Source organism: Setaria italica, chromosome II (genome assembly GCF_000263155.2).
Source record: "Setaria italica strain Yugu1 chromosome II, Setaria_italica_v2.0, whole genome shotgun sequence".
Classification (NCBI taxonomy): domain Eukaryota; kingdom Viridiplantae; phylum Streptophyta; class Magnoliopsida; order Poales; family Poaceae; genus Setaria; species Setaria italica.
In genome coordinates, this window is record NC_028451.1 from 4,580,930 (window position 1) to 4,599,558 (window position 18,629).

The following is an 18,629-nucleotide window of genomic DNA, read 5'->3' on the forward strand; positions in this document are numbered from 1 at the left end:
GTAAAAGTGTACAACCTCTACAGAGTGTAAAACTGATATATCAGCCATGTTAACTGTCAAGAGCGGTCTAGATCCTCACATGATTAATAAACTTGAAGAGCGGTCTAGAACCTCACATGATTAATAAACTTGAAGATGGATTTAAATGGTTATTATGATTATTTCGTATGGCCTTGCTGAGTACCAACCATAAGTGTACTCACCCTTGCTAACTGCTGCTCAGAAAAAGAAGGTATGTGAAGTTTTTTAAAGATGATGCTAAGTTCTAGATGTACACAGCCCCCGTCGCTTGCTTATGAAGTTTAGAGCCTCTATTTCCAGGATTAAACTGTATATCTCTGATATACTCGTAAGTTATTATTTATATTCTTTTACGTGATACTGTTACTGTTATTCACTGGTAATGTTACTATATGTATGGAACTAAATCCTGGCATACATATAGGTAGCATTTGGTTTTGTTTTAAAATTGGATGTGACATTAGACTAATCAGGTGAACAGCTTTTTAAGTAGAAAGAGTATGGGTAATATGCATTTTTATACTAACTGATCGACAAGAACATATGCACAATACAGAGATTCAGAGGTTAAAAAAGAAATGCACATGACAGTATGGTAGAATCATTAAACATAATACATTTGAATTGCCTGAGTTCAAAACATGCCACTAGAAAAGGTTTTCTACGTATCTAAAATATTTCCACTTGACTACCAATAAGGCAATCATTTATGTAATATTTCCACTAGAAAAGAGTATAGATATGCCACCAATAAGGCAACCATTTATGTGGCACTTTTAAGGTGGCCCATCAGTTAGGGTGAATAATATATGCCCGTGCCTACTCGGATAGCACTTTACAAGTGAGTGCGCATGCTCTCACATGATTTGAAATTTTCCTTAGTTTATGCAGCTATAATGACACATCCACTTGACTCCTCAAAGGTCGTCAATGCTTGCAGCTTGCATTTTCCACAGAAGCAGCAGCTCTTGAACCCACTGTCCAGCATCTCCCTCTCCACCCACCAACACTGTGTTTCCCTGTCTACTGCGCGTGTGTTTTGGAGCTCCCGGCGTAGCCATGGCTGAGGTACTGGCCACCATGGTGGTCGGGCCACTGGTGTCCATGGTGAAGGAGAAGGCCTCCAGCTACCTCCTGGACCAGTACCAGGTGATGGAGGGCATGGAGGAGCAGCACAAGCTCCTGAAGCGCAAGCTGCCGGCCATCCTCGATGTCATCGCCGATGCCGAGCAGCAGGCGGCGAAACAGAGAGAAGGGGCCAAAGCTTGGCTGGAGGAGGTCCGGACGGTGGCCTACAAGGCGAATGATGTCCTCGACGAGTTCAAGTACGAGGCGCTTCGCCGCAAAGCCAAGGCGGAGGGCCACTACAAGGCGCTCGGCATGGATGTAATAAAGCTCTTCCCTTCTCACAACCGTTTTGTGTTCCGTTATAAGATGGCAAAAAGGCTCTGCATGATCTTGCAAGAAATTGATGTCCTCGTCGCAGAGATGAATGCGTTCAGGTTCAAATTCAAACCGCAGCCGCAAATGCCCATGCAATGGAGGCAGACGGATGCTTGCATCGCCACTGAGTCTGTGGGCATTGCCATCGAATCAAGAGCTCAAGAGACGAAGCATCTTGTTGATCGATTGCTTGCTGAAGCCAGCAGTATGAATCTCATGGTCCTTCCGATAGTAGGAATGGGGGGGTTGGGCAAGACCACCTTAGCGCAGCTCGTTTACAATGACCCTAAAATTCAGAAGCATTTCGAGTTGCGGCTCTGGGTGTGTGTCTCTAATGATTTTGATGTGGATTCCCTGGCTAACAGAATAGTGAAAGAGAATGGTTGTCAAGCAAGTGGAAGTTCATCAGCACTGGACAATCTTCAAAAGGCAGTGAGTGGGAAGAGGTACCTCCTTGTATTGGATGATGTGTGGAACCGTGATGAGCCCAGCAAGTGGGAAAGGCTCAAGTCCTACCTTCAGCATGGTGGCAGCGGTAGCTCAGTGCTGACAACAACTCGCGATGAAGCTGTTGCTAAACTAATGATGGGTACAACTGAAGGAGCCTATAAACTTGGAAGCTTGGATGAAGAGTCCTTAGGGAAAATTATCAAGGCAAGAGCATTCGGTTCAAAACAAGAAAAGGAGTGGCCTGGTGAACTAGTTAACATGGTTGGTGAAGTTGCCAAGAGATGTGCTGGTTCTCCTTTAGCTGCTACAGCATTGGGCTCTTTCCTGGGTACCAAGACCAGAAAGCAAGAATGGGAGGATGTACTAAATGGAAGCACGATTTGTGATGAGGAAAATGGGATTTTACCAGTACTTAAACTAAGTTACAATTGCTTGCCATCATACATGCGGCAATGCTTTGCTTTCTGTGCTATGTTTCCCAAGGATTATGAGATTGACGTGCAAATGCTAATCCACTTGTGGATGGCCAATGGTTTTATCCCAGAGCAATCAAAAGTGTGTCCTGAAACTTTTGGAGAAAGAATTTTCATTGAGCTGAAGTCAAGGTCATTTTTTCAGGATTTGAAGAATGTCCCATTTGACAAAAATAAATATTCTATTTATGGAGAGGGTGATAAGCACAGGTATTCTTCTAGAATTACTTGTAAGATCCATGACCTTATGCATGATGTTGCACAGTCTGCTATGGGAGAAGAATGTGCTGCAATAGCTACACACCCAAGTGAAAGAGAGGATGTTCTTCGTTCAGCTCGTCACTTGTATTTGTCAATCCGTCGACCAGAAACTCTTCTGAATGCTTCCCAAGAGAAAGGATCTCCAGCTTTCCAAACACTGATTTCTGACGGATATGTAGAAGGAGATTTGAAGATTTTATCAAAATACAACTCTATAAGAGCTTTAAAGATCATGTTTTGGAAAAGAAGAGCTTCAAAGATCGATTGTGGTTCAATCCTAAGGCCGAAATATCTTCATCACCTGAGGTATCTTGATCTCTCAGAAAGTGATATTAAAGCACTTCCTGAAGACATTAGCATCCTTTATCATCTGCAAACACTGAACCTTTCTTACTGTAAGTGGCTTGAACGGCTTCCAAAGGAACTGAAGTATTTGACTGGCCTCCGTCACCTCTACACTCACGGATGTAGAGATTTAAAAAGCATGCCTACAGAGCTCGGACGCCTAACTTCCCTGCAGACGCTTACATACTTTGTAGCAGGTGCCGACGACTCCGGTTGCAGTAATTTGGGAGAGCTGCAGAATTTGGACCTTGGTGGTACACTGGAGCTTAGGAAGCTAGAAAATGTGACAGGAGCAGATGCACAAGCAGCAGGTCTTGGAAACAAGAAAAAACTGACCGAACTGGAGTTATGTTGGACCAATAGTGACCAGGAAGCACAGAATAATAATCATAAAGAGGTGGTGGAAGGTCTCAAACCTCATGATGGGTTGAAGGCTCTGAGGATAACTCACTGTGGGAGCAGAACTTTTCCATGGATGAATACTTTGAAAGGCATGGTGGAGCTCAAATTATCTCTTTGCAAAAAGCTCGAAGAGCTTCCTGCACTCTGGGAGCTACCACCTCTGCAAATTCTTCACCTGCAGGGTTTGGAGAGTTTAGATTGTTTGTGCAGCGGTGGTACTACACCCGTCACATTTCCAAAACTGAAGGTGATTGCCTTGTTAGAAATGGCAAAATTTGAGGCATGGTGGGAGACATATGAGGTACAAGGAGAAGATCCAGTATTTCCTGAGGTTGAGGAGCTGGTGATTAAGAAGTGTAAAAGTTTGACTGCATTACCAAAAGCAGCATCGGTGATTACAGAATTGTCTGGCAGAGTTGACACTAAGTGCCGCTCTGCATTTCCAGTATTGAGGAAAATGACCCTAGGTGAGTTGACTATGTTTGAAAGATGGGAGGCAGGCGAAGGAATTTCAGGCGAAGAGGTAACCTTTCCTCAGCTTGAGGAGCTGTCAATCGAGTATTGTGGCAGCCTGAGTGCACTACCAAAAGGACCATTATTGGCTAAGCAACCATTTGGCGGAGCTGAAACTGTGTGCTGCCGCTCTGCATTTCCAGCACTGAGGAAACTAGAATTATCTCATTTGTCAGCCCTTGAGAGGTGGGGGGCAGCCGAAGGAACTCCAGGAGAAGAGGTAACCTTTCCTCAGCTCGAGGAGCTGTCAATCTCGTATTGTGGCAGCCTGAGTGCACTACCAAAAGGGTCATTATTGGCTAAGCAACCATTTGGCGGAGCTAAAACTGTATGTTGCCGCTCTGCATTTCCAGCACTGAGAAAACTAATATTATTTGATTTGTCGGTCCTTGAGAGGTGGGGGGCAGCCGAAGGAACTCCAGGAGAAGAGGTAACCTTTCCTCAGCTCGAGGAGCTATCAATCACGGAGTGTGGCAGCCTGTGTGCACTACCGAAAGGGCCATTATTGGCTAAGCAACCATTTGGCGGAGCTGAAACTGTGTGCTGCTGCTCTGCATTTCCAGCACTAAGAAAACTAGAGTTATCTCATTTGTCAGCTCTTGAGAGGTGGGGGGCAGCCGAAGGAACTCCAGGAGAAGAGGTAATCTTTCCTCAGCTCGAGGAGCTGTCAATCACGGAGTGTGGCAGCCTGTGTGCACTACCGAAAGGGCCATTATTGGCTAAGCAACCATTTGGCGGAGCTGAAACTGTGTGCTGCCGCTCTGCATTTCCAGCACTGAGGAAACTAGAATTATCTCATTTGTCAGCCCTTGAGAGGTGGGGGGCAGCCGAAGGAACTCCAGGAGAAGAGGTAACCTTTCCTCAGCTCGAGGAGCTATCAATCACGGAGTGTGGCAGCCTGTGTGCACTACCGAAAGGGCCATTATTGGCTAAGCAACCATTTGACGGAGCTGAAACTGTGTGCTGCCGCTCTGCATTTCCAGCACTGAGGAAACTAAAATTATCTCGTTTGTCGGTCCTTGAGAGGTGGGGGGCAGCCGAAGGAACTCCAGGAGAAGAGGTAACCTTTCCTCAGCTCGAGCGGCTGTCAATCTCGTATTGTGGCAGCCTGAGTGCACTACCAAAAGGGCCATTATTGGCTAAGCAACCATTTGGCGGAGCTAAAACTGTATGTTGCCGCTCTGCATTTCCAGCACTGAGAAAACTAATATTATTTGATTTGTCGGTCCTTGAGAGGTGGGGGGCAGCTGAAGGAACTCCAGGAGAAGAGGTAACATTTCCTCTGCTGGAGGATTTGAATATTGATTTCTGCCCGAAGTTGACTGATCTACCTGAAGCACCGAAGCTAAGTGAATTATCCATAAGAAGAAAAGGTGATGATCAGCAGCAAATATCCCTAGAGACAGCTAGCAGATGCATCCCTTCATTGTACCGTCTGAATCTGGATGTGTCACCCGATGAAACAGAAACAACATTGCTGCATGTCAAGAATAAATTGAATGGTACACTCGCCTTGGCAGCTATGGGGTTAGGTCGGTGCGACCTTTTTTTCTCCTCCCGCTCAAGCGCACTGGCGCTATGGACATGTTTTGCACAGCTAGTATATTTGAGGATTTGGGATTGCGATGCTCTTGTCTACTGGCCAGAAAACGTGTTCGAGGTCCTGGTATGCCTGAGGAACTTAGATATTTCCGTATGCAGAAATCTGACAGGACGCACACAAGCTTCTGATGAGCAATCTGCTCCAGCACCAGAACGTGGTGGACTCCTGCCATGCCTGGAGTCTCTACAGATAGTAGAATGTAAATCTTTGGTAGAGGTCCCCATCCTGCCGGCATCTCTCAAGGAATTACATATTCACAGCTGCAGTGATGAAATCGAGTCCATCGTATTCTGTCAGCAGGAGGATACGAGGTTGGTGAGTGGAGAGGGTATTGTGCGGCCGAAGACGTCATCATTAATTCCAGGGTGCAACAGCAGCTGTGAGGCCACAGCGTCTACAGCTGTACTGAAGCTGTCATTTGCAGCCAACCATCGCTTCCTTCCATTTCCATGCCTAGAATTTCTAGCTATAATGCATTGCAGTGGCTTGTCAGAGGTTGCCAATCTTCCTCCGTCTATCAAGGCCTTGAACATTTCTTTATGCGGCGAGCTTCAATCCCTATCAGGAGACCTCCGGTTGCTGGAAGAACTCTTGTTTTATGGATGCGAAAGACTGGTATCCTTACCGGATGGGCCTCAAGCATACTCATCTCTTAGAGTTCTTCGGATAATGAATTGTGAAGGTATAAAGTTGCTTCCGTCAAGCCTACAGAGCCGTTTGGGCTACCTCGAGGAGAAATATCTAGATGCCCGTTACGAAGGTAATCTCCAGTTTCTTTATTTCTTTTAACAAAATGGTCAAGAGCTCAATTGGTGTTACCTATAATGCAACTCTGTGCTTAAACATTCTGTTAGCTATTACAAGATGTGGTAGGATTTAGTGGTAAGAAGTTTATGAGTATTACTCTGCGTTAAACATTCTGTTAGCTATCTAGCCAAGCCGTTCATGATGTATACATTATATTGACTATTGAGTACAATGCACCACTAATATTTATGTGCATGTGTGTCATCGAAATACATTAACTTCGTGTATTATTGCCATTCGGGTATCTAAACACGTACAACCAGATCAAGAACCGCAGTCATCCTTGTATATCTCCTTTTTGTTCGTACAAAGAATTTATAGCTATAAGATGATCTTTGTTGTTCACTTTTGATACCTTGGTTGTAAACTTGTAATTGCTAACTCGAATCATGTAATAAAATCAATCATCTTCCTTTAGTTGTATTTAAAGCAGCATGGCATCATGGAATTATTGCAGCCGAATTCACTAGCTTCAATTAAAGTGGCACTTGTCCTAGCGTTCCTCTGGAAATTCATGATCACTAGCTCCGTTGTATGCAGTTCAAGTATGTGTAGTTTTCTTTTCATGGCTTATGCCTTTTGACATAAATAATAATTTTCCTTTGAAACATTTACTATTGGGTGCCACAGCATATTCTCCTGTGTATATATATACTTTCTAACTTTGTGTTGATTTGCATGCATAAATTCTAACATCATGGCCTGATTGCCAGAATTGCCAGAACCAACCTGGAAACGTTCAATCAGGAAGCTGGTGTGCTCGAAATAGTAGATCAAGGCCTGACCAAAGAAAATTATCTCCAAGGTATTTTTGCAAAGATATCACCAAGGTTTGTAATATTAGTGTTCTTGATGATTGATTGGAAATGATGCTAGCTCCTAATGCTGACTTCCTATGCGCTGTGACTTCCTTGTAGGATGGTGCCAGACCTGCAAAAGATGGATTACTGTGACTCTTGTTTAGAATGTATCATATGCGCATTCTGAAGATATTCTCCAGTAAAGTCAAGGCAAAGTCCTAGATTTGAGCAGAAAACAAATCCTAGATTGCAAGCTGAAGAATTTAGCACACAGAGCTGCGTGCTCCAGTCTTTTATCCGTCTTCAAACTGAAGACCTTTATTTTGAGCAGAAACGAAGTCCCAGACTGCAAGCAGAAGAATTTAGCATACAGAGCTACGGGCTCCAGTCTTTTATCCTTATTTTTTCTTTTGAACTATGACATGTTTGCATTCGTGTCTGCTTCAGCCTCCAGCACAAGCGAAACACAGGCAGAGGATACTTGCCATAGAGTAGACCAACAGTCCAACGTACTCATGTTGTTGCTCGACAAGCTGTCCAAGCTGCTGCTTGATATGAACTGAAAGTTCTGAATTTTCTCTCGTGTATGTTCTGTGTATCAAATACTGAATGGTGTGCAGGGTGATCCTGCATCCTGGAAGGCTTTGGATGGCACGGTCTTGTGCAGAGATCTCATTGTTGTTGACCTGTTTCTTCAAAACTGCATGTGCATGAGCAAGAATGGTGATTGTTATAGTACATGAGCAAGGAAGAAGCTCTGGATGCAGGGGATGGAACAGAACAGAGACACGGACTCTGTCAACAGCGATGCTCCCAAGCGAGCAGAGGCAGAGCAGCGAAGTTGCCACACGCCACCGCATCTCCCTCCACTCCACTCCCACTCCCCCGCCACCGCCATGGCCGCCGCCGCCGCAGCGCACTCCCTCCTGCACCCACCGGCGGCCCGCAAGGCCCCCACACCTTCTCCCTCTCCTTACCCTTCCCCATTCCTCCGCCTCCCGGCCCCCGCGCACCCGCGCCTCCCGCTCCGCCTCCGCTCCACCTCCCCGGCCGCCGCCTCCTACCTCACCGACTTCCCCAACCCGAACGGCATCCTCGCGCCCATCGACGTGGACGCCGCCACGGAGGCGGAGCTTCGCGAGAACGGGTTCCGGAGCACGCGCCGCACCAAGCTCGTCTGCACCGTGGGCCCGGTCACCTCGTCGCCCGAGCAGCTCGAGGCGCTCGCCGTCGGCGGGATGAACGTCGCCCGCCTAAACATGTGCCACCGCCGCCGCCATACCCCCTGTCACCCCTGCGTCGACCACTGCGCCAAACAAGTCAAGCTTCGCTGCCTTCGCCCCTGCGCCACCACGCTTCGACGAGCTAAGAACGATGGTGCGTGCACAGGTCGAAGCCCTCTTCAATGCTCAGGCCATGGCGCTTCAGCACACATTCCAGGCCATGGCTGATTCTCAGGTACGCTCAACCCATTTGCTTAGCCCGGATTCCTCTGTGCAACCTTCACCCCGCAAGGATCTTGGAGCTTGCGGCGTCGACGAGTTTTTCACCAGGTCCTGCTCTCTGCTGGACGGACTGGATGCTCCGCCGTGCCCGGCGGGGAATCAAGCCTGGTCCGACACCCCGGTGCGCTTGGTGCCTCTGCACCGGGTCTTTGACAGGCTAGGGTCGGCTCTTCAAGGGCGCCCCTCGGTGCGGGAGGTCGAGCTCGCCCTGAACCAGCTGCAGCTTCCCGCTAACACTCCGGCTTCCGATGACCTTCGCGCCGCCGCGTCCAAGTCTTCTCCGGCCGCCGGATCTGCCCCAACGGAGCTGCTGAACCAGAGGCAGGGTGCTCCAGAGAAGACTGCCCAATGGGCCAACTGCCAGGCCCCACGGACCAGCTGGGCCCTGGGACCTCCTGCGGCGGCGACCGCGCCGGGCGTTCACGGGGGGCCTCGGGTGAAGGCGGCCCCATGGGCCGTTTCCCTGGGGCCTGCTCCTGTCTGGCCCAGCAACGGGGCTCCCGCTGGACCACCTGGGCCTGTGCGTACCGCGCCAGTCCTCACCACTGGGCCGGAGACGCCAGTGGGGAGCCCGGGGGCCGGCGCGCAGACAACCTCCAATGGGCCCGCTGGAAACAACTTAGGCCGCAGCACTGAGTCTCACCTTTCCGTTTCCCAAACTCATGACATGCAGGTTGCCACTGTTGAAGCCATGGAGGCCCAGCTGACTACTCAAAGTACTGTGGAGGAAACACACACTGTGACTGCAAGTGGGGCCGTTGATGATCTCTTCGCGGCCCCGGCTTCGCCGATTCTACGCCAGCCCCCGCCACGTCGCCAATGTCGACGCTTTGATATGACCGCGGTCCGACGGAGTGCAAGACTCGCCCTCAAGCCGTCGGTTCCCGCGCTGCAGCGTGCCCAGCACAACCTCTGGCGCAAGCTAGGGGTCTCCGACGACGAGCTACGCCCAATAGAAGATATCCTACAGGACTACGTCAACTCTCACCAGTGGCCACTTCCAGATCATGTCATCGCTGCGATGACGGCACTATTTGACCTGGACGATGAGGGAGCGGAGCAGGTAACTGAAGCTTTGATCCAGCATGCAGGACAGGCGGTCCAAGACATCCAGAACGAGCTCGCCACCCGTCAGGAATGAGTCATCAGGACTCCACTTGTTTTTGGAGACTTGTTATCTCCATGTATCAGTACTCCCTACCGTACACCTTTTCTTTTAGCTACCCTAGCCCTGCTGGCTGCGACCTTCGGGCTAGGAGCTGCACTAAACTTCACGACTCGACCTCCTGGTCTTCTCGCGCGCGACTTCGCCCTGCTGGCTTCGACCTTTGGGCAATCCATATGCACGATCTGCACGATCAGCGACCCTCCAGCACATCTGTTGATAGCGCCTGTCCCACCAAGAATCGTCATCTTAAGTGCGTCGACGTGCTCGCATATACCCTGATCGGGGCCACCTTCACACACCAGCACTACGGATAGTGTGCTACCATCCCCTGTGCGATAGATCTTCCAAATGCTCACATCCAACTTCGACACCCTTAGTTGGAATGTCCGCGGCCTCAATGCCCCTGCGAGATGCATGCTTGTTCACGACACTCTAAAAGACACGCCTTGTCAAATTGCGTGCCTTCAGGAAACCAAATTAAGCCAGATCGACGCTTCTCTGGCTGCCTTTTTAGGGGGTTATCGACTGTCAAGCTTCGCTTTCAAACCGGCGCAAGGCACTAAGGGAGGAATACTCATCCTTTGGGATTCTAACTTCATCGATCTGACGGATATCCAAATTGGGAGCTACTCGCTTTCAGCAACAGTTTCACCGAAAAACTACGACACCGACTTCCGCCTTACGACAGTCTACGGCCCTTCCAGGACGAACCTAAAGCCAGCTTTCATGCAGCATATGCGCAGTATGAAGCCTGACAACGATACCAAATGGCTTATTCTTGGCGATTTCAACCTCATATACAAGACACAAGACAAAAACAATAGACGCTTGAACCTCAGCCAAATGCGCCGTTTCCGCAACACCCTCGCTTCTTGTGGTCTCAAGGAAATTCACCTACAGAACCGCAAATACACGTGGAGCAACGAACGCCGCCAGCCTACGATGTCACGCCTCGACCGCTTCTTCTGTAATGAAGCCTGGGATCTCGCTTTCGATGACCTGACCCTCCACGCCTTGTCCTCCTCCCACTCTGACCACTGCCCTCTGTTACTAGCACGTTTATCCGGCCCACGCCAACCGCGGCCGTTTAAATTTGAGAACTTCTGGACAAAGCTGCCCCACTTTCAAGACATTGTAAAGCGAGCTTGGTGTTCACCAACACATCATACTGAGCCTTTCCACCGCCTAGGGCACAAATTACATCTAACGGCACGGGAGCTACGGAAATGGAGCAACTCCATAATCTCGGACGCGAGACTGAAGCTACAGATGGCCCAAGTGGTGATCCTCCACCTCGATTCGGCACAAGACGTCCGACCGCTTTCGGAGGCGGAATTTGATCTACGAGCTAAACTCAAAAAACGTGTCCTAGGCTGGGCCGTGATTGAACGTGCTCGAAGGCGACAGGCATCGCGCGTTAAAAACCTCCGAGAGGGCGATGCCAACACGCGCTACTTCCACCTAAAGGCCAACGGGCGACGACGGAAAAATTACATCCAAAGACTGCGATCCGATTCTGGATGGGCACTTACGCATCAAGACAAACAAAAAGTCATCCACGACCACTTCTGCAATTTCATGGCAGCACCGCAGCAACGTTCGCGGGATCTACGGTGGGAAATTTTGCCCAACTCCCAGGAAGACCTTTCGGACCTCGACCGGCCCTTTGACGAACTAGAAATCTTCCACGCCATCAAACAGCTTCCGCATGATCGGGCACCTGGCCCTGACGGATTCACTGGTCTATTTTTCAAGACATGCTGGAACATCATTAAAGGTGACATGATGGCAGCGATCGACGCCTTCTACAACATCCGATGCAACGACCTTAACCTGCTTAATAAGGCTAACATCGTCCTTATACCCAAAAAGGAAGGTGCGGAGGCCATCCAGGATTTTCGACCAATTAGCCTTATCCATGCGGTTGCAAAAATTATCACTAAAGTCCTGGCACTCCGTCTACGACCTCATATGAACGCCATCATCTCACCCTGCCAGAGCGCATTCATCAAGGGCCGTAGTATCCACGACAACTTCCTCTATGTCCGAAACACTGCCCGACGTTTACATCAAAAAGCAGCACCGGCCCTGTTCATGAAACTCGATATCTCAAAAGCCTTCGATTCAGTACGATGGGACTACCTCCTTGAACTACTTCAACATAAAGGCTTCCCTGTTCGCTGGAACCAATGGATCACGGCCCTTCTTGCCACCTCGACATCAAAAGTACTACTGAATGGGGCGCCTTTGCCGCCGATTCATCACGGACGAGGTCTTCGACAGGGCGACCCTCTTTCTCCCCTCCTCTTTGTTCTAGCTATCGACCCACTACAACACATCATCTCTCAAGCCACCCAGAGGGGTCTCCTTACTAAGCTAGGAGGACGCGCAGCACGGTTCACAACATCCCTGTACGCTGATGATGCGGCGATTTTCATTAAGCCAACACGAAAAGACATAACCAACTTGACGAACATCCTGCAGCAATTTGGCGAAGCCACATGCCTACGTACAAACCTGCACAAAACACAGATTGCACCCATCAGTTGCAATACCGTCGATTTGGATCACTTACTTCGCGATATGCCGGCAACAAGAACAACATTCCCAATACGCTATCTGGGTATCCCACTCACGACAAGGCGCCTAAGGAAAATTGACTTCCAACCCCTCGTTGATAAACTGGCCGGCAAGCTATCAGCATGGACGGGTCGTCAGCTAACCCAAGCTGGCAGAATAACCCTCACAAAATCGGTCCTCTCGGCACAACCGGTATATTTTCTCACAGCTATCAAACCGAGTAAAGAGGTGCTCCAGGATATCGACAAAATCCGGAAAAAATTCCTATGGGCAGGGGACCAGCAACTTACTGGAGGCAAATGCAAAGTTAACTGGACGAAAACCTGCCTCCCTAAACAACAAGGGGGCCTGGGTATCCCGGACCTTGAGACATTCGCTCGAGCCCTCCGTCTCAGGTGGCTCTGGCACGAATGGGTATCCCCGGAAAAACCCTGGAACAACACGGGAACCCCTTGCGACGAAGCTGACAGGAAGTTGTTCGCGGCATGCACCTCCATCACTCTGGGAGACGGCAAGAAAACTAGCTTCTGGTCATCCGGATGGTTGCAGGGCCAACGCCCTAAGGACATCGCCCCGCTCCTTTACGCCATTTCGCGCCGAAAGAATAGGAGCGTCCATGATGCTCTCAGTCGAAATAACTGGTTACGCGACCTTGTGATCGACCATAACATCACCGTTTCTCACCTAGCGTCGATTGCACAGTTGTGGGAAATGGTCAATACTACGGAACTCAGATCAGGGGAGGACGACACTATCACCTGGAAGCTGACAAGCTCAGGACTATATACTACGGCCTCGGCATATAAAGCACAATTCCTGGGTTGCACCGAAACACCACACGTTTCCTCCATATGGAAATCTTGGGCACCACCAAAATGCAAATTCTTCGCGTGGTTAATTACGCAGAACCGAATCTGGTCCGCTGATCGCCTAGCCAAGCGAGGCTGGCCGCACAACACTTCCTGCGTCCTATGTCGTTCCGCTATGGAGACTGGACACCACCTTTTAGCTGAGTGCCGATACACACGGAGAATCTGGAACCAAACGGCGACATGGCTAGCGCAGCCTGCACTACGACCAAATGAATGGAGACCTTCAGCCAATGCTATCGAGTGGTGGACGGCTATCACCACAACACCGGACTCGCCACGTAAAGCTCTACGCAGCCTCACCCTTTTAATCATGTGGGAAATTTGGAAGGAAAGGAATGCACGTACTTTCAATCGGCATGAAACATCACCGTCAACCCTAATGACGAAGATCAAAGACGAGGCCTCCGCTTGGCTCTTGGCAGGGGCCAAAGACCTAGCGACTTTACTATCTCGCGAGTAATCACGTTTCGGCCTCTAGTGTTTTTTCTTCTTTTTTCCTTCCTTTTCGCTTTTCTATCCCGATCTGTCGGGACTCCATCTGTTTTTTCCTACTATATCAATGAAATAGGCACCGTCTCGTGCCCGTTCGTTCAAAAAAAAAAACATGTGCCACGGGGACCGGGAGGCGGGAGTGGCACCGGGGCGCCATCCGGGCAGTCAGGAGGCTCAACGAGGAGAAGGGCTACGCCGTCGCCGTCATGATGGACACCGAGGGCAGCGAGATCCACATGGGGGACCTCGGCGGCGCCTCATCGGCCAAGGCGGAGGTGAGGTGCTGTGCTTGTATGTAAGCTGCTGTCCAGTTTTGGACTTGGCGTTGCAGTTTTCAGTTTTCAGATTGAACGTATTCCGTGAAATGTGCTTGTGCAATGTGGCAATGTGGATGAGAGGAACGGGTGGTGGCAGTGGCAGTGTCAGGCATTGCCGTTTCATACTTCTGCAAAACCTAGCGAGTCAGGATTTCACCAAAATGTTTTTTTTTCCATCTTCGAAATGGCTCAGTTGATTTAGATTTTCAGCTCATGTTTGAAATTGTTATAGAAGGAAAAACATTCAGAATTTCAGATTGTCATCAAACACTGGATTGTGAAAGTGGTAATCATTTTCAAGGCTTTCAATCTTTCAAAAAAAATTCAAGGCTTTCAGTATCAGTGCAACTCAAATAAAGTGCATGGTAAACATCACCATGTTTTGGCTTTCTCTGCATATAAGACACGGTGCTGGAGTCGTTCGACCGCGCTGAGGTCCCAATCCAACCGGTCAGGTTTTTTCAAGGTGTCGAGTTTGAGTGCTTACATGCGTTGGCCCCATTCCAACCGGGCGAGTCTTTATTTTATTTTCGTTTCTTTTCCTTTTTTTTGCCCATGGCCTCCCAGGGCCGTAGTCTTGTATTTTCTATTATATCAATAGAAACTCGCACTATCTTGTGCGGTTCGTTCAAAAAAAAAAGTGATAGGCATTGAGCTTCTGAAGGTCGTTGTCTAGATATTAGGCCCAAGCCTCAATGGCTTTTTTTCCCTGTTGCAAACCTTCCTGTAAGTAAAGGGCACACCCAGTGCGAAAGCTCCCACACAAGGTGGGGTTTGGGGAAGGGAATTCCTAGATAGCCTTACCCTTGCAAAATTCTTTTAAATTTTTGCAAAGAGGTTGGTTCGAACCCAGGACCTCCGGGCCACAAGTGGAGAGTTTTACCACTGCGCCAGGTCCGCCCTTCCAGCAGAATCTCTTATGCTAGGTTTAATTTGAATTAGCTTTATTAGTAGAATGCTTGGCCCATTTATTGGTAAATGGTAAAATTCATAAAGATTATCCTCATTCCCTTAATCAATTTTAGGTGTTTAACTTGCAGCAAATTCGAACAATGACAGACATGCAGCATATTGTTAGTTCATCTGTAAGACTTGGCTTGCTGGTTTAATGCTTTGTTAAAGGTTTGAAGTTAATGTGTCTACTGGTAGCTATTGAATCTCTTTATAGTTTATTTATATCTTTTTTCTTTATTAGTATAAAGCCATGTAGAAGTTTTCAGAATACTGAAATTTCTAGTGTTCGTTTTGTGGAGTCTCTGCACCTACATCCTTTTTTGCAACTGCATTTCAGATCCTTCAGTTATAGCATGAATAATTTTTTAAAAAAGAAAATTCTAGGTAGATTCTTGCCCGTAGTTAATGGTAGTGTCCGATGATAGTTGTGTTTTAGATAATACATTAATATTAGTAATCCAAAGAAACTAAACTACTTCCATGATGCTAACTGTCATCAGTGCTAGCTAGGGTCACTATACCAAAAAGGAGATTCTATCACCATTCGGCTGTTTATCTTAAGTTTTTAACCATACAGTTAGAAGTTTGATTGTACACCTATTCAATAATCCAAGGTTTTCTTGAGCCACGTTATTTACCCAATGACTTCCATTTTTCTTGGTATTAAAACCTTTCTGAAGTAATTAACAAATCATGTCACATTTGTTGGATTCCACAGGATGGAGAAGTCTGGACATTTAGTGTTAGGTCATTTGAATTGCCTCTCCCAGAACGAACTATTAATGTGAATTATGACGGGTTTGCTGAAGGTATGTAAGCTGACCTATTTGTTGATATCTTTTTCTGTTATTGTTCACTGCCATAATTTTGTCCTACACAGATGTGAGAGTTGGTGATGAGCTTCTTGTGGATGGTGGAATGGCTCGGTTTGAGGTGATTGAGAAGTTGGGACCAGATGTTAAGTGTCGCTGCACAGATCCTGGTTTATTGTTGCCACGTGTGAATCTTACATTCTGGCGTGATGGCAGTATTGTCCGTGAGAGGAATGCTATGCTTCCTACAATTTCATCAAAGGTAAATGCACTAGCATAATAAATTTCTTGCTGTAATTACCAAAAGACCGCAAAACTTTGTTAATCTATGCCACCCCTTGGTACTAGTATTGCAATGGATTTACAGCTTGTTTTTTGTTTTGTCAATGCCATGGTCAGTTCAAAACAACATGTATTAGTTCAAAGCCTTACATTGTGCACTGAAACTCATGTCTTGATAGTTTTTATCAGCTATTTCTTAAGAAGGCTTCTACCACCTAGAGTTGTTTAACTGAAAATTTAATCTTCTAGTAGCAGATACTAATATTATAAGTTTATAATAATGCTGCTCCTACCCCCGACGCAGCTTGCCGGAGGCCCTTGACGCAGCGCCGCCATCCGCAAGCCCTAACGCCGCCGACGCGCCCCTCTCCTCGGTTGATTTGGGAAGGCGCGGGACTGCGGCAGGGAGATTGGGAAGCAGAGCTTCCTGTTCCTCGTCTGCTACTCTGCTTCAATTGGGCACCGGGAAAAGCGATGCTGCCGGGTGCTCGGGTTCTTGGAGAGGGGATGGAATGGAATGATGGATCGATGCGGGATGCGTTGCTGTTGCTAGCGGCTTCTGATTGGAGAGAGGAGAGAAGCTGGTTGCTTGTGTTACCGTGAACGTGAAGGAAAACAGAGTAGGGAGGAGAGCAAGCTGCTGGTGCAGGAGCATCATGGCTACGGCAATGGCAGCGGTGCGGTTCGTTCCGTCAAATCCCAGATTTCGGCCACATTTGATTGATGCCATTTAATTTGATTCCTTATTGGTCGCCAGCCACGCATTCGATTCATGGACGCGCAGGCCCCGGTGGTGATGCAAGCCACGGTGGTTCCTGCATGACAATAGGTTCTTGTTACAAGACAGTCATCAGTCATATTGTGAAGAACTGATGACAGTTTTGAACACAAATATAGGATTTCATCACGATACACTAGAGGTTTACAATCATCAACTACTGCAGGGGAAAAAAATGGAGCTAGTATTTTTGAAAAATGGCCCGATGTTGAATCTGTGATAATGCAACTTATGTAGCAGAGCAACCATGGTAACACAAAAATGTGCCAAGAGACTGACCTGATCTTCTTCAGCCTCTCTCCAGGTCATCCCCGAGCTTCATGTCAAGGGTGTTGGAAACAACCTGGGAGAACCTACCATCCTTGTAATCCTTCTTCATGATGAGGAATCAGTCAGGGACCATGAACTGGCGGGGGTTAGGAACCACATTCTTGAGGCGCTCAAGCTCATCTGGGGACACCTCACGAGCTCTGCACAAAAATATTATTATCAGAGCTGAACTTCATGCAATGGGGCATTCTAGCTGTAACATACAACAGCCTACTGGCCCAGTTTGTTATTGTGGCACATGGAAAATTAGTGGGAAAGTGGTGCAATGCACCCATCTCAAATCTCCACCTTCAAAAAACATGAATGCCAAAGACTTCTGCATAGGCTGTCTTTACATGGCTGATGTTTTTTAAAACACGTTTTCCAATGGGCTTCACTCTCAAGTAGATTCAGAAAAGCTAATTGATGATCGGCACCAAGCCACAGATGACTGCCACTAATGAACAGCAGTAGATAATTTCTGCCTTGTTGCCAAGATAGGAAAACCAAACTGATTGAACATCTCGCCACAATTTCTTAGATTAACTGAGCCCATCACCTACGGGAATGGAAGGGGGGAAAAACCAAAAACTGTTACCAACATTACAATTTGTCAAATAATCTTCATATTCGAATTCCCTTTACAAAAATACCGCTTTGCCAGACCGGACCAGAAAGCAAACCAAACCTAAATTCAGTATATTTATACATGTTGAATCGTCTCTTGGTCATGTTTTCTTCATTGAAAAGAAGTAATGAGAAGAAACATTCTTCAAAAATTACTGATCAAAACCATATTTTCAGTGTGCTACGATTCTACAGGGACTTCAGTACAATGGAAACATTGGTGCTACAACGAAAGAGCTTCTGATAAAGTTAGGAGTGATTTTAATCCACTTGTCAAGTTGGAAACCAAGTGCAGTTAAAGCTACTTCACAAGGGCCTACTTACTCTTCCAAGCACAGCGATTAAGTTGGTAGTTTAGTTGCGCCAAAAGAACACGTTACACATAAGCCTATAAATCACACTACAGCTAATCACTCACAGCGACCCTTACCGTCAGGATCCAAAGGCCTCCACTACAAGAGCCAACGCCAAAAGCCATTTAAAAACTCACCGTTGTTCAGGTCGATCAGTCGATGTCAGCCTTCTTGCAAACGATGCTGGAGAAGCGGCGGCCGATACCCCTTGATGGAGGTGAGCGCGAACATGATCTTCCGTTTCCCTTCCACGTTGGTGTTGAGCAGACGCACACTGACGCAGGATGTGCTGGAAGTCATCCCCCGCGATTAGCGACGGCAAAATCAACCCCAGCTGCACGTCAGACGAATTGCGCGCGAGGATGTGATATCTCCACATGGTCCGATAAAACTATAAACATCAAAACCCAAAATGATGAAAATTTAGCAAGAAAATAAAGACCAGGAGCCATGTTGAGTCGA

At 47.7% G+C, this 18,629-nt stretch overlaps 2 protein-coding genes and 1 long non-coding RNA gene across 4 annotated transcripts; all 3 read left to right on the top strand.

Moving 5' to 3' along the window:
• The first annotated feature begins 927 nt into the window (after nt 1-927).
• On the top strand, nt 928-7,609 carry LOC101767257 (putative disease resistance protein RGA4). 2 transcript variants are annotated; one of them, XM_022824174.1, is made up of 4 exons: nt 928-2,877; nt 2,908-6,271; nt 7,032-7,123; nt 7,236-7,609. In XM_022824174.1, exons 1-3 carry the CDS (start codon nt 1,081-1,083, stop codon nt 7,085-7,087), a joined length of 5,217 nt encoding a protein of 1,738 aa, XP_022679909.1. In that variant the 5' UTR covers nt 928-1,080; the 3' UTR covers nt 7,088-7,123; nt 7,236-7,609. The 2 variants fall into 2 exon arrangements, with proteins under 2 accessions (XP_022679909.1, XP_022679908.1); XM_022824173.1 differs by lacking the exon at nt 7,236-7,609 and having other exon boundaries at nt 7,032-7,124.
• A 6,255-nt stretch (nt 7,610-13,864) lies between these two features.
• Nucleotides 13,865-16,490, top strand: LOC101766844 (pyruvate kinase isozyme A, chloroplastic). The gene is made up of 4 exons (XM_012843779.2): nt 13,865-14,010; nt 15,725-15,815; nt 15,887-16,080; nt 16,405-16,490. Exons 1-4 carry the CDS (start codon nt 13,942-13,944, stop codon nt 16,420-16,422), a joined length of 372 nt encoding a protein of 123 aa, XP_012699233.1. The 5' UTR covers nt 13,865-13,941; the 3' UTR covers nt 16,423-16,490.
• A 23-nt stretch (nt 16,491-16,513) lies between these two features.
• On the top strand, nt 16,514-17,076 carry LOC111256337. The gene is made up of 2 exons (XR_002676417.1): nt 16,514-16,777; nt 16,858-17,076. It is a non-coding gene; the product is annotated as an uncharacterized LOC111256337 (long non-coding RNA).
• The last annotated feature ends 1,553 nt before the right edge of the window (nt 17,077-18,629 follow it).